At 35.2% G+C, this 26,156-nt stretch overlaps 1 protein-coding gene across 1 annotated transcript in view; it reads left to right on the top strand.

The window, feature by feature from the left end:
- KIAA0825 overlaps positions 1–26,156 on the top strand; it is a 398,890-nt gene that overhangs the window by 56,519 nt on the left and 316,215 nt on the right. Inside the window, 2 exon segments of the mRNA XM_079918575.1 lie at positions 15,389–15,557; positions 18,593–19,262. Coding sequence (XP_079774701.1) covers positions 15,389–15,557; positions 18,593–19,262 — 839 coding nt within the window.

Raw genomic sequence — 26,156 nt, 5'->3', positions numbered from 1 at the left:
TTAACAAGTCACTTATCTATATTCTAAAGATGGTTTATTTTTTTCACTGATACTAAAAATTCTTTTTAATTGAAGTATAGTTGATTTACAATGTTGTGTTAGTTTCAGATGTGCAGCAAAGTGATTCAGTTATACATATATAGAGAGAGGTGGTTATATTAAAACAAATTTTAAATATTTTCTAAAAAGTAACCTTCTTTGTTCATAATGGCCTTGAGGCGCCATCAAAACAAGTCACTGAGGGACTTCCCTGGCAGTCCAGTGGTTAAGACTCTGTGCTTCCACTGCAGGAGGGATGGGTTAAATCCCTGGTCGGGGAACTAAGATCCCACATGCCGCAGGGCACGGCCAAAAAAAAAAAAAAAAGATAAAACAAACATACAAAGAAACAAGTCACTGAGCTCTGATGCTTTTGTTATAGACTGCTTCATTTTTATTTGCTAAACCATCTACAGTTAATTTCCTGTCCTACCTGGTCAATAAGAAATCATATTGAGAAGTAAAACAATGATTAAAATACTGTACTTTGCATTCATAAATTGTTATTTAGGTCAAAATTCAGATGTTAGTATTAAAAAGAAAATATGACATGGAATATAAGGATATAATTTTTAAATTAAAAATATTTTATTGCCCATATATTAAAACAAACCTAGAGCAAAACCACCTCAAGTGACCATTGATCTTCACAGGGGATAAAATAAGGGAGAGCTGTATGTGCTGTATGCTACATTTAGAATCAAGTCTATTTTTCATCAAATTCAATTATGTTTTTATTATACTCTAGAGAATAAACATAACAGTATAGGGTATATATATTTTTAAAAATAAAATACTGAATAATAACCATGTTTCAGAAGAGTGTAAATCATTTCTGCACTCATTTATTGCCTTCTAACAGAATAGCTTTTAGAAAATTGTATGTCATGGCGAATCAGTTATGCCACACTTACATTGCAGTAGTTGAATTACCCTTGGCATTTTTGTATTCTAACAGTTCTATTTATCTCTCAATGGTGTACATTGAATAAGTAATGAACATCTGTATGATATGGCTTTTCCCAATACTTTTAAAGAAAAAAATTAGTAATTCGTTTTTAAATATGGTATTTTTCCTTACCCTTGAATTTTTAAAGTTGTATTTCTAACAGTGACCCTGAATTCTAAGTGTGAATTCCTTCCCTCTTCTTAATATCATCAGATTTTATGAGCCACAGGGTCTTTTGCTTCCCAAAGCAGTGATTCACCAGAATGGACTAGAGTGCCCAGAGGTCACTGAACTTTCACCTGCCCTTCAAGAGAGGCTGTCATTCTCTCAGACCATTTTCACTTTTACATCCTCATTTCCATTCAAGTCAGAGCTAGGTGACTCTTAGGTCTGACAGTGGAAATCAGTGATGGTGAATCATTTAATTTTAACACATATCAACATTGGTAGCAGGAGGATAAATAACCTGCCAAAGAGGAATACTATGAATGTTGTATCCACAGACTCACTTCAGTAACTAAAAACCACATGTAGCACTGAAATCTTTTTTGAGCTGAATGGAACTTATTATTAGTTTAACACAGTATTGAGGTCTAGAAGTTCTCTTGGGCTTACAATATGGCATGAATGATTTTTCTCCTCTTAATGGTCAGTTGGATAGCTATAATTGCATCATTAAGAGTTTCTTTTGCCTATCTGTTTCTTAATTATAGACAATCTTTGTGTGTACCCCAGGATGTAAGTTTTGCTGGCACTGTGCAGGATTTCTACTTTTTTTTTTTTTTTTTTTAATCTAAAGAAAGAACAAGAAGTGCTACCATGGATCATATTGTTTGTCTTGATCCAGGAGAGGTGGTGTCCAGGTGGTAGGGAAGGCGTTAACTTTATATTGTGACAGAATATTGGATACATGGTTTCTATAAATTTAACCATGCTCTCTGTTTCAAGGTGGCATATTGGACCACTTCCTCCTCATCATTTTCTGTCACCATTAGCTCCATTCAAATAATGTATGGTGCTCCAACTTCTTTCTCCACAGTCCTGTATTGTGTGCCCTCGATGCTTTCATTAGACGCTTTAGGACGCTGAGATAAGTAGCATAAAATGTGGGATCAGTAGTCCACTAGATGATTGTTAAGAGATTCTTTCAGGTAATGCATACATTTTAAGTGTTTGACAGGTTTTAAAAGTATAACTTTTATTTTTATGTGTGTTAGCTTTATCTACTTTTGGCCAAATAGGCATAAGACAATAAAGAATTATTGTTTGGGATATTCCTAAGGAATATTATTGTCATTATCTTTTCATGGGAAATAAGGAAAGGGAAGTAAGTGTCTTCCTATTTATAAACTGTTTTAATAACAAAAGTATGAATAATATTGTACTAAGAATCTAGACCTCATGAGGAGATTGAGCCAGCAATAGTCAGGCCACTACTCCCCATTGAGGGTCAGAGTTAATGGTCCAGGGGGAAGTAAGCCCCCCACCCCTGAGATACCAACCAGAGGTGCCAGGTAAAGATAGCCCAGCTGTGAGGTCAAGAACAGAGGAGGAAACACTAAAAGGGGACTGAGCCCTGGTAAGGAGATGTGACTGCTGTGGCTGGCTCATCTTTCCTATAGATGATTGATGCCTCAAGATCTAACCCAACCCTGACAGCTTTCCCTGGAAAAGAGTCTTGTCAAGGATTTAACAGAGTCAACACCTTGTCTTAAAAGGCTCACTAACACCACAGCATTTGCTAATCACAATCTTTATTCTAGAATCATGACTAAGAATACCTTTTTATGGAACTTGGGATGGAGCTGAGTTGGGGGCCTGCAAAATGGTATTCTTATTTCCTTTATTTCTGCTTTAAAGACCAGCTGTTCTTCATTATATTCTCATTACCTAAAACAGCCCTGGCAGAAAGTAGGCTAGAGGATGATCAATAAATGTGTTTGTTAGACATCTGTTGTGTTTGCTTTAGCTTCAGCTAGTGTGAAGTTAGATGAGTAGAATGTGATAGTTTTCTTTTCCATTAAGTATTTTACAATATAAACATAATACATACTCAGGAAAAATTTCAGACGGTAGAGAAAGGCAGATATAAGGAAAAGTTGAGTATGGAAGGGCAGAGATGAGGAAAAGTTTTCTTACTCTTCTGACTCTCCTAGTCTTGGTCTTCAGAGGTACCCTATATTAGTGAATTACTGTATAACTATCCAGAAATGTTCTCTACATATAGATGTGTGTACCCAAGAATATATTCCCCTTTTTACACAAATGGGAATTTGTGTATATGCTGCAATTAGATTTTTTTAACTTAATGTATTTTTAAAATCTCTCCATAGAACAAGCCAATTCCCTCTTGATGAGTATTTACGTTATTTGCAGTCTTTCTGCTATTACTGCACACACACATGCATATGTGTGTCCTTCCTTCCTTAGGAAAGTTTATGTGATGGTTTCTTAGAAGTTGTACAATTAGCTGTTATAAAATTGTTCCACAGAAGTGCTGCAGCTGTCTTCTCTCCTATTGGCAGTATATGAAACTGTATGCTGTATGTCCTGCCTCCTCACAATGTGACCATGTGTACTATTAAAACCCTCAGTTTGTAACTTGCAGTCAACTCTGTTGTCTGGCTTAGTGATTGAATTTATCGGGACAATGGAGATAAAGATGTAAATCAGATGTGTTCCCAGATCTCTTCTGATTTTCATTATTTTTTTTTTTGATTTTCATTATTACGTATGTTCTCCCTCTCTCTTCTTTTTTTTTTTTTTTAATCTCTTTCTCAGGAAGAGAATCAAGGAAATCATCACAGAGTAAATGCTGGTGCAGATTCCCTGCATTTCTCCTGATTTCAACTTGTGTGGTTTCATTGGGATAAGCCACATTCTGACTTTAGTAACTGTGCTGAATACGGAAGCTAGGCAAGCCTCCATAGATAAAAAAGAAAGCACGTTAACTTACCCTTGCTTGTCATGGGTATTAAACTTCCATGTCCTAATACCCCTATAGAACATTTCCGGGAAATGTTCTTTATGTTGTTAACACAGCCCTGTGCCACTTCCATGGAGCTCCCATCATCACTAGAGTCTAGGGAAAGGGATCCGAAGTCAGATGTAAATTTAAGAATGAAAACCGTGCCTTTGGATATGATGCCAGGCTCACTACAGTACTGCCAGGACTACCCGTCATTGACTGGAAGTTGGGGAGTATTTCACAATTGGTTGACACTTTGGGGAGCGCTTCAGATTTTTTAGATTGGCACAGCCCTACACACGGTCTGAACTTTCCTGAAGCAATCTGGACCATTCTAGAGCCTCTGTAAACTTTTGTGGTAAGGATTGGTGATGTAAAGCAACAAATAATGGAGGGTCCTAACTCTAAGGTTTCCTTTCATACTGTCTTCCTCAGAGAATAACTCCGAACAAAAGGAAGGTTGACAATAGATGGGAATCTTGGGAAGCTATTTCTGTAGTCCACATGAGAGATGATAAGATCCTGAGCCCTGTCTTTCACAGTAGGAATGGAAAGGGGAAGATTCATTTGAGAAAGACTTAATGAGAGTGTTGTTAACAGGGTTTGGGGACAACGATGTTTTTTTCCTGAAAGTGTAGTTAAAACTTTTTGAAATAACCAAAACGTCTCTGAAATCGAAAATAGTTCAGCAAAAATATCTAATTTCTTACTACACTTTCATTAAAGTAGTTATTTTATAAACCCTTTTCTCAGCCTTTTAAAAAATATTATCGAGAAATATCTTTGTCTCAGGAAAATAAGTTTTTATTTCATGGCTGACTTACGTTTTAATTACATACTAGTTTTTATACATCAGCCCTCTTCCCTAATAATTACTGTTAATTCCAAGGAATTTTAATAATCTCTTTAGATGAGCTAGACTTATCTAAAAACAAAAGAACTCTTACTTACCACACAACTATTTCTTGGTGTTTTTAAACATATGATAGAATTGAAAAAGCCTTTTCCTTAGACTGAATTTATGTTGGTGAAAAGTATAAACAAGAGCACCAAAAGTGTAAAATCTTAAAAAAATTTTTTTAATGTTTACATTTCCCACACTGTAGAAAGTCTTTAATCTCTGCCATTTTTGACACCTCTACCTTGATCTAAAAAAATAAGAATAAAAAGTCTAACCTATGAAAGCAAACCTATATGTTCTCTACAACCTTTACATCAAAGAAGTTCTAATAATTTTTACTGGTAGAACATACATTTTTTTTCTCTTTGAACTTTTCTGTGATGGAATAATAAAGACTATGTGTTTTCAATCTTGAAAGAGTTTTTACAGTCAGCTTAAGTGCCAAGATTTTATATCATAATTATTCTCTTTTTCTCAGTTCCTCTTGCTGTCCTCAACTACACCAGCCCAATATTAATCATCTCTTGTGCTGTTGTTGATTAGTGCTGTCTGTTTAGTTATAGGACATCTCTGTCCTTTTGGAGTAAGCTAGTGCATCTATACATACACACATACATATATGCATAAATTTAGTTGTGACCAAAATAATAAATTCATATTTTTTATCATCCACATAAATATATTGATCATTTTAAAGTGACATGGCAGTGAGATCAGGTGATCAGCAGTGAATTATCAGGGGTCAGGGATCAGGGACTTCTAAGCACAATGATTTCATTAGTTTTCTTAAAGCATCAATATCCTTGCATATAATCTCCTTTTCTACAGGGAGAAGGCTTTTCTACACCTCCCAGAGGCACATTGAATGGCTCCCTCCTGTTGTACTCTATTGTACTCACTTAGCACATCATACACACACCTCTTATCAAGTCTTACTGTAATGTAGTTATCCATTTACAGGCTTATCTCTCTCACTAGAAAGAATTCCTTTAGGGATGGGACCATGTCTTATTCATGTTTAGGCCCTTAGTATATATCACAGTGCCTACTACATATTCAGTATTCAGTTAATGTTTATCAAATATGCCTTCATTCAATAAGTAATTTGCACACTCAAAGAACCTAGGATTGAATGTTGAATGAGAAAATTACCACAGATATCCTTTTAAAAAGCATACTGCATGTTGCATCTTAAAAATGGTTTATAAATTGATTTACACACAGCCTCTTGGTAATGCATCCACTTGCACACACCCTTAACTTGGATAATTCAGTCATTATAATTAAAGCACGTTGGGGTTCAAATTTATTAAGAAGTGTTGAGACATATGAAAAGGCATAAAGAGTACTATGATGAACATTCATGTGCCCACCATCCAGTATGAGGAATAAAACATTACCACTAGTGCTGAAACTCACTATGTGCATCTCCCCAGTCTCATCCCACTTCCACCCCACCCTGCATTTGGTGATGTTGCTCATTCCAGCACATTTCTTTTTTTTTTCTTTCAAATGTATGTATGAAAGTACATATTTATTATTAAAGTATAGTTGATTTAAAATACTGTATTAGAGTAGAGGAACAAAGATGGCAGAGTAGAAGGACGTGCTCTCGCTCCCTCTTGTGACAACACCAGAATCACAACCAGCTGCTGGACAATCATTGACAGGAAGACACTGGAACTCTCCAAAAAAGATACCCCACATCCAAAGACAAAGGAGAAATGACAATGAGACGGTAGGAGGGGCACAATCACAGTAAAATCAAATCCCATAACTGCTGGGTGGGTGACTAACAGACTGGAGAACACTTATACCACAGAAGTCCACCCACTGGAGTGAAGGTTCTGAGCCCCACATCAGGCTTCCCAACCGGGGGGTCCAGCAACGGGAGGATGAATTCCTAGAGCATCAGACTTTGGAGCCTAGTGGGATTTGATTGCAGGACTTGGACAGGACTGGGGGAAACAGAGACTCCACTCTTGGAGGGCACACACAAAGTAGTGTGTGCATCAGGACCCAGGGGAAGGAGCAGTGACCCCAGGGGAGACTTACCAGACCTACCTGCTAGCATTGGAGGGTCTCCTGCAGAGGTGGGGGGTGGCTGTGGCTCACCATGGGGACAAGGACACTGGCAGCAGAAGTTCTGGGAAGTACTCCTTGGTGTGAACCTCCCAGAGTCTGTCATTAGCCCCACCGAAGAGCCCAGGTAGGCTCCAGTGCTGGGTTGCCTCAGGCCAAACAACCAACAGGGAGGGAACCCAGCCGCATCCATTAACAGTCAAGCGGCTTAAAGTTTTACTGAGCTCTGCCCACCAGAGCAACAGTCAGCTCTACCCACCACCAGTCCCTCCCATCAGGAAACTTACACAAGCCTCTTAGATAGCCTCATCCACCAGAGGGCAGACAGCAGAAGCAAGAAGAACTACAATCCTGCAGCCTGTGGAACAAAAACCACATTCACAAAAAGATAGACAAGATGAAAAGGCAGAGGGCTATGTACCAGATGAAGGAACAAGATAAAACCCCAGAAAAACAACTAAATGAAGTGGAGATAGTCAACCTTCCAGAAAAAGAATTCAGAATAATGATAGTGAACATGATCCAGTTCCTGGGAAAAAGAATGGAGGCAAAGATCGAGAAGATGCAAGAAATGTTTAACAAAGACCTAGAAGAATTAACAAACAAACAGGGATGAGCAATACAATAACTGAAATGAAAAATACACTAGAAGGAATCAATAGCAGAATAACAAAGGCAAGGCAGAAGAACGGATAAGTGACCTGGAGGACAGAATGGTGAAATTCACTGCTGCAGAACAGAATAAAGAAAAAAGTATGAAAAGAAATGAAGACAGCCTAAGAGACCTCTGGGACAACATTAAATGCAACAACATTCGCGTTATAGGGATCCCAGAAGGAGAAGAGAGAGAGAAAGGACCAGAGAAAATATTTGAAGAGATTATAGTTGAAAACTTCTCTAACATGGGAAAGGAAATAGCCACCCAAGTCCAGGAAGCACAGCAAGTCCCATACAGGATAAACCCAGGGAGAAACACGCTGAGACACACAGTAATCAAACTGGCAAAAATTAAAGACAAAGAAAAATTATTGAAAGCAGCAAGGGAAAAACGATAAATAACATACAAGGGAACTCCCATAAGGTTAACAGCTGATTTCTCAGCAGAAACTCTACAAGCCACAAGGGAGTGGCACGACATACTTAAAGTGATGAAAGGGAAGAAACTACAACCAAGATTACTCTACCCGGCAAGGATCTCATTCAGGTTCGATGGAGAAATCAAAAGCTTTACAGACAAGCAAAAGCTAAGAGAATTCAGTACCACCAAGCCAGCTATACAACAAATGCTAAGGAACTTCTCTAAGTGGGAAACACAAGAGAAGAAAAGGACCTACAAAAACAAACCCAAAACAATTCAGAAAATGGTAATAGTAACATACATATCGATAATTAACTTAAATGTGAATGGATTAAATGCTCCAAGCAAAAGACACAGACTCGCTGAATGGATACAAAAACAAGACCCATATATATGCTGTCTACAAGAGACCTACTTCAGACCTAGGGACACATACAGACTGAAAGTGAGGGGGTGGAAAAAGATATTCCATGCAAATGGAAATCAAAATAAAGCTGGAGTAGCAATACTCATATCAGATAAAATAGACTTTAAAATAAAGATTGTTAGAAAAGACACGGAAGGACACTGCATAATGATCAAGGGATCAATCCAAGAAGAAGATAGAACAATTGCAAATATATATGGACCCAACATAGGAGCACTTCAATACATAAGGCAACTGCTAACAGCTATAAAAGAGGAAATCCACAGTAACACAATAATAGTGGGGGACTTTTTACACCAATGGACAGATCATACAAAATGAAAATAAATAAGGAAACACAAGCTTTACATGACACAACAGACCAGATAGATTTAATTGATATTTATAGGACATTCCATCCAAAAAAAGCAGATTACACTTTCTTCTCAAGTGCACATGGAACATTCTCCAGAATAGATCACATCTTGGGTCACAAATCAAGCCTCAGTAAATTTAAGAAAATTGAAAGCATATCAAGTATCTTTTCTGACCACAACGCTATGAGATTAGAGATGAATTACAGGAAAAAGAACGTAAAAAACACAAACACATGGAGGCTAAACAATACATTACTAAATAACAAAGAGATCACTGAAGAAATCGAAGAGGAAATCAAAAAATACCTAGAGATAAATGTCAATGAAAACACAACGATCCAAAACCTATGGGATGCAGCAAAAGCACCTCTAAGAGGGAATCTTATAGCTATACAAGCCTACGTCAAGAAACAAGAAAAATCTCAAGTAAACAATCTAACCTTACACCTAAAGGAAATAGAGAAAGAAGAACAAACAATACCAAAAGTTAGCAGAAGGAAAGAAATCATAAAGATCAGAGCAGAAATAAATGAAGTAGAAACAAAGAAAACAATAGCAAAGATCAATAAAACTAAAAGCTGGTTCTTTGAGAAGGTAAACAGAATTGATAAACCATTAGCCAGACTCATCAAGAAAAAGAAGGAGGGGGGCTTCCCTGGTGGCTCAGCAGTTGAGAGTCCGCCTGCCGATGCACGGGACACAGGTTTGTGCCCCGGACTGGGAAGATCCCACATGCCGTGGAGCACCTAGGCCCCTGAGCCATGGCCGCTGAGCCTGTGCGTCCAGAGCCTATGCTCCGCAATGGGAGAGGCCACAACAGTGAGAGGCCCGCATACCACAGGGAAAAAAAAAAAAAAAAAAAAAGAGGGAGAGGACTCAAATCAATAAAATTAGAAATGAAAAAGGAGAAGTTACAACAGACACCGCAGAAATACGAAGCATCCTAAGAGACTACTACAAGCAATTCTATGCCAATAAAATGGACAACCTGGAAGAAATGGATAAATTCTTAGAAAGGTATCACTTTCCAAGACTGAACCAGGAAGAAATAGAAAATATGAACAGACCAATCACAAGTAATGAAATTGAAACTGTGATTAAAAATCTTCCAACAAACAAAAGTCCAGGACCAGATGGCTTCACACATGAATTCTATCAAACATTTAGAGAAGAGGTAACACCCATTCTTCTCAAACTCTTCCAAAAAATTGCAGAGGAAGGAACACTCCCAAACTCATTCTATGAGGCCACCATCACCCTGATACCAAAACCAGACAAAGGTACTACAAAAAAAGAAAATTACAGACCAGTATCACTGATGAATATAGATGCAAAAATCCTCAACAAAATACTAGCAAACAGAATCCAACAGCACATTAAAAGGATCATACACCATGATCAAGTGGTATTTATCCCAGGGATGAAGGATTCTTCAGTACATGCAAATCAAACAATGTGATACACCGTATTAACAAATTGAAGAATAAAAACCATATGATCATCTTAATAGATGCAGAAAAAGCTTTTGACAAAATTAAACACCCATTTATGATAAAAACTCTCCAGAAAGTGGGCATAGAGGGAACCTACCTCAACATAATAAAGGCCATATACAACAAACCCACAGCAAACATCCTTCTCAATGGTGAAAAACTGAAAGCATTTCCTCTGAGATCAGGAACAAGACAAGGATGTCCACTCTCACCACTGTTATTCAACATAGTTTTGGAAGTCCTAGCCATGGCTATCAGAGAAGAAAAAGAAATAAAAGGAATACAAATTTGAAAAGCAGAAGTAAAACTGTCACTGTTTGCAGATGACCTGATACTATACATAGAGAATCCTAAAAATGCCACCAGAAAACGACTAGAACTAATCAATGAATTTGGAAAAGTTGCAGGATACAAAATTAATACACAGAAATCTCTTGCATTCCTATATACTAATGATGAAAAATCTGAAAGAGAAATTAAGGAAACACTTCCATTTACCATTGCAAGAAAAAGAATAAAATACCTAGGAATAAACCTACCTAGGGAGACAAAAGACCTGTATGCAGAAAACTATAAGACACTGATGAAAGAAATTAAAGATGATACCAACAGATGAAAAGGTATACCATGTTCTTGGATTGGAAGAATCAATATTGTGAAAATGACTATGCTACCCAAAGCAATCTACAGTTTCAATGCAATCCCTATCAAATTACCAATGGTATTTTTTACGGAAGTAGAACAAAAATCTTAAAATTTGTATGGAGACACAGAAGACCCCGAATAGCCAAAGCAGTCTTGAGGGAAAAAGGAGCTGGAGGAATCAGACTCCCTGACTTCAGACTATACTACTAAGCTACAGTAATCAAGACAATATGGTACTGGCACAAAAACAGAAACATAGATCAATGGAACAAGATAGAAAGCCCAGCGATAAACCACGCACCTATGGTCAACTAATCTATGACAAAGGAGACAAAGATATACAATGGAGAAAAGACAGTGTCTTCAATAAGTGGTGCTGGGAAAACTGGACAGCTACATGTAAAAGAATGAAATCAGAACACTCCCTAACACCATATACAAAAATAAACTCAAGATGGAGTAAAGACCTAAATGTAAGATCGGACACTATAAAACTCTTAGTGGAAAGCATAGGAAGAACACTCTTTGACATAAATCACAGCAAGATCTTTTCTGATCCACCTCCTAGAGTAATGGAAATAAAAACAAAAATAAACAAATGGGGCCTAATGAAACTTCAAAGCTTTTGCACAGAAAAGGAAACCATAAATAAGACGAAAAGACAGCCCTGAGAATGGGAGAAAATATTTGCAAATGAATCAACGGAAAAAGGATTAATCTCCAAAATATATAAACAGCTCATGCAGCTCAATATTAAACAAACAATCCAATCCAAAAATGGGCAGAAGACCTAAATAGACATTTCTCCTAAGAAGACATACAGATGGCCAAGAAGCACATGAAAAGCTGCTCAACATCACTAATTATTAGAGAAATGCAAATCAAAACTACAATGAGGTATCACCTCACACCAGTTAGAATGGGCATCATCAGAAAATCTACAAATAACAAATGCTGTAGAGGATGTGGAGAAAAGGGAACCCTCTTGTACTGTTGGTGGGAATGTAAATTGATACAGCTACTATGCAGATCAGTATGGAGGTCTCTTAAAAAACTAAAAATAGAATTACCATATGATCTAGCAATCCCACTACTGGGCATATACCCAGAGAAAACCATAATTCAAAAAGACACATGCACCCCAATGTTCATTGCAGCACTATTTACAATAGCCAGGTCATGGAAGCAACCTAAATGTCCATCGACAGACGAATGGATAAAGCAGATGTGGTACATATAAACAATGGAATATTACTCAGCCATAAAAAGGAACAAAATTGAGTCATTTGTTGATAGGTGGATGGATCTAGAGACTCTTACTTCACAGAGTGAAGTAAGTCAGAAAGAGAAAAACAAATATCATATATTAACACATGTATGTGGAACCTAGAAGAATGGTACAGATGAACTGGTTAGCAGGGCGCAAGTTGAGACACAGATGTAGAGAACAGACGTATGGACACCAGGGGAGGAAAGCCGCGGGAGGGGTGGGGATGGTGGTGTGCTGAATTGGGCTATTGGGATTGACATGTATATACTGATGTGTATAAAATTGATGACTAATAAGAACCTGCAGTATAAAAAAATAAATTAAAATTCAAAAATTAAAATAAAATAAAATACTGTATTAGTTTCAGGTGTACATCACAGTGATTCAGCATTTTTATAGATTGTACTCCTTTTTCCAGCACGGTTCTTTACACTTTTACTACATATTTTTATAATCCTGAACAACATGTAGGATCGTATGGCATGTTTTCAAACTACTGAATGGTTTGTGTTCATTTATACCTTTTTCCCTCTCAACATTACGTTTGTTAGATTCATCTATGTTGATAACTGTATTTCTAGTTTATTTTCATGACTATTTCACTGAATGAATATAACTATTCTCCTATTGTTGGAAATTTAGGGTATTTTCAATGGTTTTAATATTACAAATAAACTTAAGAATATGCTTTTAGAAAGTCCTTGCTAAGCCAACTAATGGTGTAAATTTGGGAATTTAAACTGTTTAGGGCAGAGATTCTACATCTACATTAGACTTTTGACATTTTTGGTTAATGAATGTGCTAACTGGATTTCTATTTGCCGAATTACCTTGGTTATATTTTTACGACTGACCTTGTTTCTAAAGAAAATTAGAAGCAACTTACAGTAAAACAGAAAACACTTAAACCAGAATAAAGAGAAGTATCATGTTATTTCTGAAAAGCTAAATCAAGATCTTGCATCATTTAAGTCTGAAGATATATATAGACCTCCTCCCACCCAAGATCACCATCTCCATCAGCAATGTTACTAAACATATATGAAAATAATATGTTACCTTTTCGATGTTGAAAATTAATTTTTAAATTAATTTTGACCTCAGTTAAAGAAGATAAATTGCCAAACTGATATGCATCTTAAATTTTGAAAGTATTCACTTTGAATAGTAATCAGGAGATAAATCTCTAGACTTCAGACTTTTAAAGCAAGATGTACAGACAGTGGTGAATGGCAGAATGACAAGACATTTAGCCACATAAAAACAGCATCAGGTACAGGTGAATTCTGTCATTTTAAAACTTGTGACAAAATGATTTAAAAGCCAGCTCAACTGTCTTAGTTTGTATCAATGAGGGAGGTCCTCTGAAATGCAACTGCTCAATCCCTTTATCAGTGTTTGGACAAATTACTAAAATATCTAGCTCTCTGAAGGCTTTACTCTATTTATAAGTTGTAGTTATTGGCCTCTACCCAGATTCACATGTTAGAGATTAGCCTAAAAGCTGAGTCTTGATTGAAATAGATTTAGGTAAACTAACGGCTGAGCCTTTCCAGTTCACATTGCTGTAATCTATTAGGTTTGACTGAGTGAGACACAGGAGGATGCTATAATAAAAACCTTTGATAACCAGTCCCTAGAGTCAAGGTATGTGCTTTGGGCATCGTGTTTCTCCGTCCATAGAAGTGCTTACGTAAATTAAGAAAATATATGCCAATCTTGTGTCAGACTTAGAACTGGTATTCCTGAGTAAGACTGTCTCATCAGGAAACTCAGTGGCCTGTGGCCTAAGGAGGTATTGTTTTTCTTGCAAGTTCTTTGTTTTCATGAAAAGGCTCTTTGATTCTCAGAATGTATTTTTTTCAAGGTAATTTAGTTTGAATTCGCTCATGCTCAGAAGTCTCCTGAAAAATTTCCCTTAAAGTTTTAGTGTATGTTTTATATGGAACCAATACCTTATACGAATTTCGAAGAAGAGAATTTCATATGACGTCAATTTTAGTCATCAGAGCTTGGTTTCCAAAGCCTCCGTGTTTCTATCACATGGAATCAATAATTAATAGCAATGATATTTTCAAAACAGTAGTAACCTTTTTAGTAACAGATGTTTCTTAATACTATTAAGAGGCAAATGCATAACTTGTCAGTTTGGGGTGAAGGGATTCAGCTTCAAAATAATTTTCCTGTTTATAAAGCTTTCTTGCAGTTTAGATATGCTGCCATCAGGTGGTAGTAATATGTCATATCCATGTGGCTCCACAGATGACATTATGCTTAAGGTCACCAGTTTACTCCACAAAGATTTATGATAATGAATGCACAGATTTTTAAATGAAAATTAAAATAAAATAGTACATCTTTTTAGTTTCAGAGCTAAGGATACTTTTAACGGAATTTTTTAAACATATATATATATTGGAAGATGCAGTTGGGCATCCTGTTTATTTATTTGTAAATGAAGAGTTTCATCTTATGCCTTCAAAAAATTTAGAAAATAAAGAAAAGTAAAAAACACCAAATTTCATCACCCAGGGATAATTGCTATTAACCTTTTGTTTCATTTCCTTCCAGTCTTTTTTTTTAACATGCAATCTTTAGCATGTTTTGGGGTTTTTTTTTTTTTGGAGTAGAGTTTGATGGCAGGAAAAGGCACTTAGCTGTAGTAACAGTGTATATATAGCATGTATCTTTTACAACTTTAAAAATTACAAGTTCTTTGTAACTTTTGTGATTTCTTAATATTGCACTGATTGAGGTTTTCCATAATTTATATAGTCATTCACATATTAGTATATAGTGTATGTTTCTGATTTCGGTCATCAAGAATATTTTGCCTCTGTCTTCCATCCACTGCTTGCTTATCAAGAGGATCATTATTTCATTGCATCTATACTTGATTTTTCATTTAACACAAAGGAATTTTTAATTCATCTTTGAGTAGCTAGATATGTTTCCTCTATTGCGTTTGAAATGAAATGGCCAGAAAATTTGAGCTTTCAGTTTTCAATTATGAATGAAAATATAGTTTCTTTGTTACTATTTTCATATATGAATGTTTTATAATTTTGTAAATTGTATGCCACCGGGCACTGCATATAAACATTTCAGGATCTGTGATATTATGAGACAGAGCCATTACCTACTTCCTACCAAAATAATTTTTTCTTTTCTTTTTTATAGCATAGAACACTGCATTAAAGAAATACAGTCTGAAGTTAACAAACAGTGTCCAGATGTGCAGCTACGAACAACAACTGACTGTTTTGAATGGCTAAATAATTATAATTATAATTCATCCAAGTCACCATCCATTCCCCATGGAGATATGATAAAATTTCTCAAAGCACTGGTAAAAAAAAAAAAAAAAATAGAATCTTTGTTTTAACAGTGGAGTGGGGTGGGTGAACATGGAATACATTTCATTCAATTTCTGTATGTAAATATTTATTCCATTGACCATATTAGCCCGCCATATCTAGGGGTTAGGATTTGTGTTTTGTTTCTATATCCTCAGTGGAATCCAGTGAGCTATGTGTTTTTATTTTTTGCTATGATTTTTATAATAAAATGAGGTTTTACATAAATGGACATTAAACATTATAATTCCTGAGGGATTTGTGGTGTGATGTATACCATATCAACACCACAAAATGTACTGAAATGTACCACGATTATCTATCAGAAAAGTTGGTATCTATTACATTTTGTGTCCCTTCACAACTACTCATTTTCTTGTGCTCATTACTAAGCACAATAAGATCATCATCAGTTGTATCTATTAAGTAGCCTTGTCCATTATTCCCTTCATCCCCAAGCTGCAGGCATATCCAATTCTTTTCAATCAAGGCAGCAATTTATAGGACACTGTTAATTGATGGAGAATTATTACATAGGTCATTCTTGGATACTGACCACTCTCTATGTTAGAGAGGTTTTTGTAGCCTTCAATAAGCAATACTTATTTTATTACACCTGTATCTACAAGGGTAGCTAGCTTCCAAGAACTAGAGAAACAGCACAATTGTTAGAAAACAGGATTTCTGTAGCTACGGTTTTAATTTAATTTAGGGAAGAAAGGCACTGTTTTTGTGTAAGCATCAAACATTGACTAAGGCAGATGTGGAAAATATCTTAAGGTTGTAGTTGGCTTAGGATGACAGAATCAGATGAAAATAATTTTTGACTATTGTTATTATTGCAGATGTCTCTTAAATGTTTAGAAAGTAATAAAAGAAAGAGAAAGGAAGATTATGTGCCCTGAAGGCTTATTCTTTTAAGAAAATCCTCTCACCCATTATCTCTTGAAGGTGGAGCCTTGAAGAATAAATATGGATATAGTTATTCCTTTAATTTCTATTAAGAGCCGTGTGTAATGAATTTCATTAATATTGATATAATAATGCTTTCTCATTTAATTAAAAGCAAAAGCTTTTAATTATCTTTTAATCTGTCACACATAAGTCATTCTCTATTCACTGCAGGGCAAAGGCCGCCTTAGTCTTGCTCAAATTCATTAGACTGATAGGCCTCTTCCAGACCTAGGTGTTTTAACATAATTGATCATGTTATTTTGAGAAAAGAACCACATTATTAAAACAGATCCAGATTAAAACGACCTTGTCAAGTTTTTACATGCTGAAAGTGTCAATCTTGACAGAATTTTTTTCATACATCTATTTTTTTCCATAGAAAATTTTTATTTATTAATTATCTAACTAAATAAGAAACAGAGCTTCTTATTATGGCAGTTGTATGAAGTCATTTTCCAAATTTAAGCAATCATACTTAATACATGTCCACATGTTTTAAATCTATCATTCTTTAAATGTTTGCTTGATCAAATATTTACAGTTATTGACTGATATAAAGAAACCCAAGTCTGAGGCACTAATATGACCGGTTTGCTCTATAGAATTTACCATAATGCTGGAGTTCTGGACTCTATCTAAGGACATTTATTTTCCAGAAGTATCAAAAGAACTAAATAAAAAGGAAGAGAGGAAGGAGAGCTTTAGAAAAGTCAGTTCACTTTTTGGTTCTCTAGAGTGTAGTAGAAAGAACATGGATGAGGAGAATGAAACCAGGCATCCATTCTTGGTTCTGTGCTTTACTGTGTGTGACATTTGGCAAGTAACTTAAACACTCTGCACTTTAGTGTCCTTATCTGTAAATTGAGGTTTTAAGTATCTATGTCACAGAGTTTTCATTATGAAGAAGTCAGAGACTGTATCAAAAAGTGCTTTTTATATAATAAACTACTACATAAATATTAGGCATTATTATTTATTACAGACAGAACATTAAATTAGAGATTACAATGCTTAGAATGACTGAGAGAGAGCCCTGGAATTTGTCTAGGAGTTGTTCATTTTTCTGAGTCACACATAATACCTTTGTCAATAGGTAATTTCCAAGCTGACTTGATTTTATGCTGCTTGAACCTTGCTTCCATTTTTAGGTTTTTTTTTTAAATAATCAGCTTGTTGCTACTTAGAGGATATAAGCTAATTTCAGTACTACCTGAAATAGACATAATTAGGAGAGTCAGCATGTAAGGAGAATTTGTGCATGTAATTCAAAGTCCAAAAACAAAGTAAATTTTTGTCTTTTTTCTATTCCTAATTACATCTACTATTGTTTCTGTCAGTTGACACAGAAAATATACAAAAATTTTTCTTATGTTTTGAGGAACAATTCTGAGAGTAATTTTTCCCATTTTGAGTTAGTTATTTCTTTGGAGAGAACTGAAATATTCTCAGATTACTTTCCAAAGTAAAATCTTTCTTAACATGACTCTCAAAAAGGAATTTAAATGAAAGTTAAAGTCTTTAAATGTATTAACTTTTATTTCTCAGGATGGCAGCTATTAGTAACCCCTAGGCACATACTATGTTTAAAGGTCTCTGTTCTCTATGTTCATTTGGGAATTTATAATAATAAGTATACTCATTCAGGCATGAAAATTATCTACTAGGTATTAATTAGGGGCATGATCTTAAATTTATTTTGTCTTAGGAGTACATTTCAGTCGATATTTTACTATAGATTTTTATTTAGAATTTTTAAGCTAAAGCTTCCGTACAGCTCAGGTTATATCAGGAATGGATAACAACGAGGGCTAAAAACTATGTGTTGAGAAATCTAATTGAAAAATTAGTTCATCACCTGGGCTTTACAAAATTTAACAGACCATAAAGATAATATTCTGAAATGTCTGAATAGATTAACTTTCAAATGCAAAAATAAGTTTTTTTTGAAAACATCATAGTATTGATTCTAAATTGAAATGAATTATTATGAAATTCTGTATGATTGTAGAAATCATTTTTTCTTGCTACTCTTATAGTTAATCACATTTCTAACATTATAATTTACTTTTATTAGCAAAATTTGTTGAAGAATGAACAAAATCAAGAAGAAATGGTATTGGATTTACTTTGGGACCTCTCCTGCCACAGCAGTGTTTCCTTCCCATCCATTCTAAGTGGAACATCTTTCCATTTCCTCTCTAGTACTTCTCTTCATTCTGTTGAAGATCATTCCTCTATGGATGTAAAGGCTATATGGGATGATATAAGACTACATCTTCGACGCTTCTTAGTGAGCAAATTACAAACCCACAATGAAATAAACAATTCACAGCAAAAAATACTGTTGAAAAAACAATGCATACAACAACTCTTATTTCTTTATCCAGAATCAGAAGTTACAATCAAGTACCAAAACATACAGAATAAACTGTTGACTAAACTTCTGCAGAACTGTTTTCCTTCTTACAGCAGAGAAGCAAATTTAGACATAATGGCTGATGGATACCAAGGTACAATGCTTAAGTTATACTCAATGATAAAAGAGGATTTTAACATACTACGTGAAATTTTAGCTCCATCCTCAACAGTGAAATTCATTAAAGAAACTTACCTGGATACAGTTACAGAAGAAATGGCAAAATTTCTTGAAAATTTTTGTGAGCTGCAGTTCAAAGAAAATGCTGTCCGTGTGATTAAAACAAGCAAGAGCTCCAGCAGGCATAGAGGAGCAGTGCATGCTTTGGGTTAGTGATTTTTTAAATTTCTGTTTGGCTTAACTTAAACCTTTTGATATCTTTAATTTTCTTTCTTTTTTTTTGAATTTTTGAATTTTATTTGTTTATTTTTATGCAGCAGTTTCTTATTAGTTATCTGTTTTATACATATTAGTGTATACATGTCAATCCCAGACCAATTCATCCCACCACCACCACCACCACCACCCACCACTTCCCCCCTTGGTGTCCATACGTTTGTTCTCTACATCTGTGTCTCAGTTTCTGCCCTGCAAACCGGTTCATCTGTACCATTTTTCTAGGTTCCACATATATGCGTTAATATATGATATTTGTTTTTCTCTTTCTGACTTACTTCACTCTGTATGACAGTCTCTAGATCCATCCACATCTCTACAAATGACACAATTTTGTTCCTTTTTATGGCTGAGTAATATTCCATTGTATATATGTACCACATCTTCTTTATCCATTTGTCTGTCGATGGGCATTTAGGTTGCTTCCATGACCTGGCTATTGTAAATAGTGCTGCAATGAACATTGGGGTGCATGTGTCTTTTTGAATTATGGTTTTCTCAGGGTATATGCCCAGTAGTGGGATTGCTCAGTCATATGGTCATTCTATTTTTAGTTTTTTTAAGGAAACTCCATACTGTTCTCCATGGTGGCTATATCAATCTACATTCCCACCAACAGTGCAAGAGGGTTCTCTTTTCTCCACACCCTCTCCAGTATTGATATCTTTAATTTTCTAACTTTTCTATTTGGTTAAACTTAATTACAAATTTGAAAATAAATCAGAAAATAAATGTTGTGAAATTCTCCACTACGCATTTCTCTTATGCATTTCTTTTTCTCTAAGTATAGTAATAGAAGTGTGTTCTTTCCTGTTATTTAAATTATTAAAGATATTGGAAATGTAAGTCAGAAATATTACCAATAAGACTTTCAGTTTTTTTTGTTTTTGAAGATGTTGGGGGTAGGAGTTTATTAATTAATTAATTTATTTTTGCTGTGTTGCGTCTTCGTTTCTGTGTGAGGGCTTTCTCTAGTTGTGGCAAGCAGGGGCGACTCTTCATCGTGGTGCGCGGGCTTCTCACTATTGCGGCCTCTCTTGTTGCGGAGCACAGGCTCCAGACGCTCAGGCTCAGTAGCTGTGGCTCACGGGCCTAGTTGCTCCGCGGCATGTGGGATCCTCCCAGACCAGGGCTCGAACCCGTGTCCCCTGCATAGCAGGCAGATTCTCAACCACTGTGCCATCAGGGAAGCCCAAGACTTTCAGTTTTTTAATCACATAAATTATTGGGTGGAACCTTATATATATATATATATATATATATATATATATATATATATATATATATATATATATAAACAGAAAAGTCTAATTTTTAACCCATTGTATCTTCCAGAGCTGAAGCATTATTAAGTAAAAAGAAGTGTTGAACACTTGTAGAAATTTTTATTAATGAAAATTGGAAGTTTAAAATTGTAATATTTTGGTCAGCCAATGCCAATATGGCCCTATTATGAAATACTAATTATAAAATTCTATATTATAATTGGTTATGGAAGCATAACATTAACTACAGCTGATTTTTAAAGTTCCTCTAATGTTGTTCCTATAAGAATATATATAATAAAAGAGTATTTGAAGAGTCCTAATTTTATTCAAAAGATAAAATAATCTATTATGATATAATAAGTTATTCTTGTCATCATTTTAATTTCCTACCAGTGAAGAAAAATTAAGGTAAAAAATATGATTATTTTGAAAATTATGATTACTCATGCTTTACATAGAATGCTGAGGTGTGTTTCTAAATAGGTTCATAAACTATATTTTTTAATTATTTGAAAATTATCATTTGGTGAATTGCTATTTTTGAATTTATGATCATTTCATAAAAATTTCCATAGCCCACTATATTTTTATCTACCTTCCTTAATAAAATACCACAATACCAAATTTCTCTGATATATGAATATATTATATGAATACGATATATGAATTTTCAAATAATTTAATGTTCTGTCTTAGAATTTTTATTTTCTTCAGGAAGCTGTGTCACATCACAGAACAGAGATGCATCAGCCAGGTTTAGGTTACAGCAGAATACAAAATCAGTTAATTTAGGAACATTACAATTTTGCTCAAAGTAAATTTTCATTTTAATTATTACATAAATTTTAAATGCATTTTCATAAGTGTACTTATTTTCTATAATTTTTATGTCCTCTCAAAAAGTTTATGCTTACTTGTAAAGTACTTTCAACATGAAAGTTTTATATGTGCTAAATATAGTTTAGTTTATACCAGAAGAAAAGATCCATATGGTTAAAAATATGTGTAAGTTGCTATGGAGTCTTTAGGGCTGATATTGAGGTGTTTTCCCTTTTGTGAGAGAAAACTATGTGCGTTGGCTTTTACACCAAAATTTGAAGCACTTCCCACAAGTCCAAGTGCACTGATCTTTCTCAAGCTGCTTTATCTGAACTTTGGTATAAATCACTTGTTAAACGAATGCTTTCCATGTGCCAAGCACTGTACTAAGTGCATCCCTTTCCTTATTATCCCAATTTGATAAACAAAGAAAGAAGCTTAGAAAGATTAACTTGCCTTGGATCACTTGCACAAAGTCAGGATTCACATGTAGATCTCTATGTCTTCAAGACCCATATTCTTAACCACCGTGCTATTGGGTCTTGTCTCAAAATGTAAAATTAAATTCTTTGTCACTTGTAAAAGAAATTTCAAACAGCACTGTTCAAGTGGGCTGCCTAAAAATCAGTTCCGTTCTGCTGTATTGAGTACCTGCCACAGGCAAGGCATTTAGCAGCTACCGTGTTTAAGGTTTCTAAGCTAGACATGGTGAAGGGAAGAAAACTGAGTAACTGCTGTTAATGCTGTGTGAGAACTCCTAAACTAACTCTTAACAAAGCAATCATCTTTTCCACTAGTATTTTGCCCAATGACCAAATTTTATTTATTAAGGAAATACAGTTTGAGATTAGCAAAATAATAATAATAATTTATAAATACTTAATAAAATTTATAATTTATATTCCTATTTGAATAAAATCTAGATTGGCTTGAATGGGTTGTACATTGTCTTTAGTATATGTTTACACTCACCAAGTCTTCGATTTTTTTTTTTTTTTTTTTTTGGCTGCGTTGGGTCTTCATTGCTGCACGCAAGCTCTCTCTAGTTACGGTGAGCAGGGGCTACTCTTCGTTGTGGTACCCTGGCTTCTCATTGCAGTGTATTCTCTTGTTGCGGAGCACGGGCTCTAGGCACGGGGTCTTCAGTAGTTGTGGCATGCGGGCTCTAGAGGGCAGGCTCAGTAGTTGTGGTGCATGGGCTTAGTTGCTCCACAGCACGTGGGATCTTCCCGGACCAGGGCTCAAACCCGTGTCCCCTGCATTGGCAGGCGGATTCTTAACCACTGTGCCACTAGGGAAGCCCAAATCTTCGATATTTTGCCTGAAACTCTAGACAGTCCTTAAGTAACAAGAATTAGCATTTATTGGGTCAGACATTGCAACACATTATTTCATTTAATCCTTCTAACCACCCAACAAGGTAGGTACCCTTATTTATCTCTGTTATATAGTGAGAAAACTAAGGCATAGCGATATTAAGTAATTTGGTCAAGGTTACAAAGTAAAGCCAGGATATAAACTCAGGTCTGTCTGACTGCAATACCCTGACTATAACTGTGCTCTACTGACTAAAAGAACAGGACGGAAATAGCTCATTCCATTAAGAACACTGTTGTGAATCCTCTGTATGCTAAATCTACTTTAGTGTTGTCACTGTTTTACTTTCCCCTAAACTATCCCACAGTCTTCTCATTCCAAGACTTCATAATGCTTATTTTGTGATCTACTGAGATATCTTGAGCAGACCTTGTATATACACTAGTCTCTTTTTTCCAGCCTCATTGAGATATAATTGACATACAACACTGTTTAAGATGTACAACGTGTTGATTTGTACCCTTAATATTTGTGCACTTAATACTTCAAAACGATTACCACCATAGTATTAACTAATATCTCCATCATGTCACATAATTACCATTACTTTTGTGTGGTGAGAACACTTAAGATTTACTTTCTTAACAGCTTTCAATTATGTAATACATTATTATTACTATAATCACAATGCTGTGCATTAGATCCCCAGAAATTTTAAATCTTCTAACTGGAAATTTGTACCCTTTGACCAATATCTCCTCATTTCCTCCATCCCCCATCCCCTGGTAACTACCTTAATACTCTGTTTCTATGAGTTTAGTTGTTTTAGATTTCACATATAAGTGATATCTTGTAGTATTTGTCTATCTCTGTCTGACTGTCTGACTTATTTCACTTAGCATAATGCCTTCAAAGTCCATCCATGTTGTTGCAAATTGCAGGATTTCCTTCTTTCTCATGGCTGAATTATAGTCCATTTTATCTATCTCAATCTCCCACATTCTTTATCCATTCATTCATAAATGGACACTTAGGATGTTTCCTTATCTTGGCTATTGTGAATAGTGCTGCAACAAACATGGGGGTGCAGATATCTCCTTGATATCTTGTTTTCATTTCCTTTAGATATATTCCAGAAGTGGGATTGCTGATGGTGGTTCTATTTTTAATTTTTTGTGGAACCTCCATACTGTTTTCTGCAATTGGTGTACCAATTTATATTCCCACCAACAGTGCACATGGGTTCCCTTTTCTCTACATCCTCACCAATGCTTGTTATCTCTTGCCTTTTCGATGATAGCCAGGTATAAGGTGATATCTCATTGTGGTTTTGGTTTGCATTTCTCTGATGATTAGTGATCTTGAGCATCTTTTCATGTACCTGTTGGCCATCTGTATGTCTTCTTTGGAAAAATGTCTATTCAGGTCCTCTGCCCATTATTTAATTGGATTTTGTTGTTGTTGTTGTTCTGTTACCGAATTGTATGAGTTCTTTATGTATTTTGTATTTTGATCCCTTACTAAATATATGGTTTGCAAATATTTTCTCCCTATCATAGATTTTTTCATTTTGTTATAGTTTCTTTTGCTGTGCACAAGTTTTTCAGTTTGATATAGTCCCATTTATTAATTTTTGCTTTTGTTGCTTATGCCTTTTGTATTATATCCAAAAAATCATTGCCAAGACTAACATTAAGGAGCTTTTTCCCTATGCTTTCTTCTGGGAGTTTTATGGTTTCAGGTCTTAGGTTAAAGTCTTTTATCCATTTTGAGTTAATTTTTGTATATGTTGTAAGATACGGCTCAGTTTCATTCTTCTTCATGTGTTATCCACTTTTCCCAACACCATTTATTTAACCCTTTCCCCAATGAGTATTCTTAGTCCCATTGTCAAATATTAGCTGACCGTATATGCAAGGGTTTATTTCTGGGTTCTCAGTTCTGTTCCGTTGGTCTATATGTCTATTTTTATGTTTTGATATTTGAAGAAAATGGTGAAATAATGTTATAATGTAAATATTATAGACTTTTTGTGGTTTGGTGATATATTCTAGAAAAGAATAATAATATTTTTACAGATACTCTTTTAAGTGATTAAGTCATCGAGTTACTTTTACTTTTAAAATTGTATTTTCTTTGGATGTAAGAAAAGATATTGCTACTTTTCTCAGTGCTTGAAAAAGAGGATTGTTTATGTGTAGTAAATTTTAGTTAGATAAATTCTCTGTATTTTAATATGAAACGATGCAATTAGGAGATTTCAATCATAGGATAAATGTCATGATCCCCTGTATATCTTACTCTGAATTTTTCTTGAGGTTATTGTTAGCATGAAAGGGAAAGGCTTGAGTGTATGATGCATGCCTTTGAGTATTTGGAAGGTTTCTAAAGATCTCCAGTGGGTGAGAGGTTGAAACTTGGTGGCCTCTACCCCTTCCCTCTCCCAGTTCCTTTATATTTTGTTTAAGGAAGATTGGGGGTAGGGGAAACAGAATCCCTCTGGGAATGAAAAGATCCTTTAGAGTAAAGGAGACCCTCAAGCCCAGATAAAGGCAGAATTTTGACTAAGGAGGCACAGATCACAGTTGGAAAGTAGGCCAGTCAAAATCACCCTAATTTCTCTCCTACTCCTCAAGTACCTCTGACTAGCTGAGTGATGATCTCAGGGAAATGTAAAGAAGAATATTGAGGCCAGCATGTAAAGTGTGTACAGAAAGAAGCATTTGTTATCCTATTGTTACAGAAGAGACCAAGCCTCCTAGAAGGATACCACATCTCTTGACCCTATTGTGCTCCTGAGACAGAGGTGAAGATCTCCATTAGCTCTCTGATGTCAATCATGCTTATTGTTTTCTAACCCCACACTAGTAGAAGCTGGAATTTCAAGTAATACAAAACAGTAATGGGGAAAAAAATTCCTAAAAGAAAGTTATATCTTTATTCAGTTATCACAAATTCCTTTAAAGTAATAGTACAATTTCAGGGTTTTTTGTTGTACTGTTGTTGAAAATACTAATAAATGATATTGTTGATTAGCTTTTTTTCCCCACTGTTTTATCATACTTGCTATTCTTTAATGAAATACTGGTATATTCCTTATTTACAAGTACTTGCTCTCAGAAGGTGAAAAGTACAGTTATCAGGAGTCAAGGGTGCTCGTCTTGAATCTTCTACCCCCTTGTTTTTGTGACCTTAGATAAGTGATTTAACCTCTTCATATCGTTCTAATTGATAAAATGAAAGGGTTATATTAGATAATATCTAAGCTTTAACTCTAAACTTATTCTGACTCTGTGACCTGGAAATCATTCCACAACCAGATTTTTTATACCTACAATTTGTCAGTGGAAACTGTCACATTTATTTTCTTTGCTGACAGACAGTACGGATGTATTAGCTGGCTAAGTGTGTGGCTTTGTATG

The sequence above is a fragment of the Stenella coeruleoalba genome (genome assembly GCF_951394435.1).
Source record: "Stenella coeruleoalba genome assembly, chromosome: 3".
NCBI lineage: Eukaryota > Metazoa > Chordata > Mammalia > Artiodactyla > Delphinidae > Stenella > Stenella coeruleoalba.
Note: the sequence above shows the minus strand (reverse complement) of the source record. Positions and strands in the feature narration are given on the sequence as shown.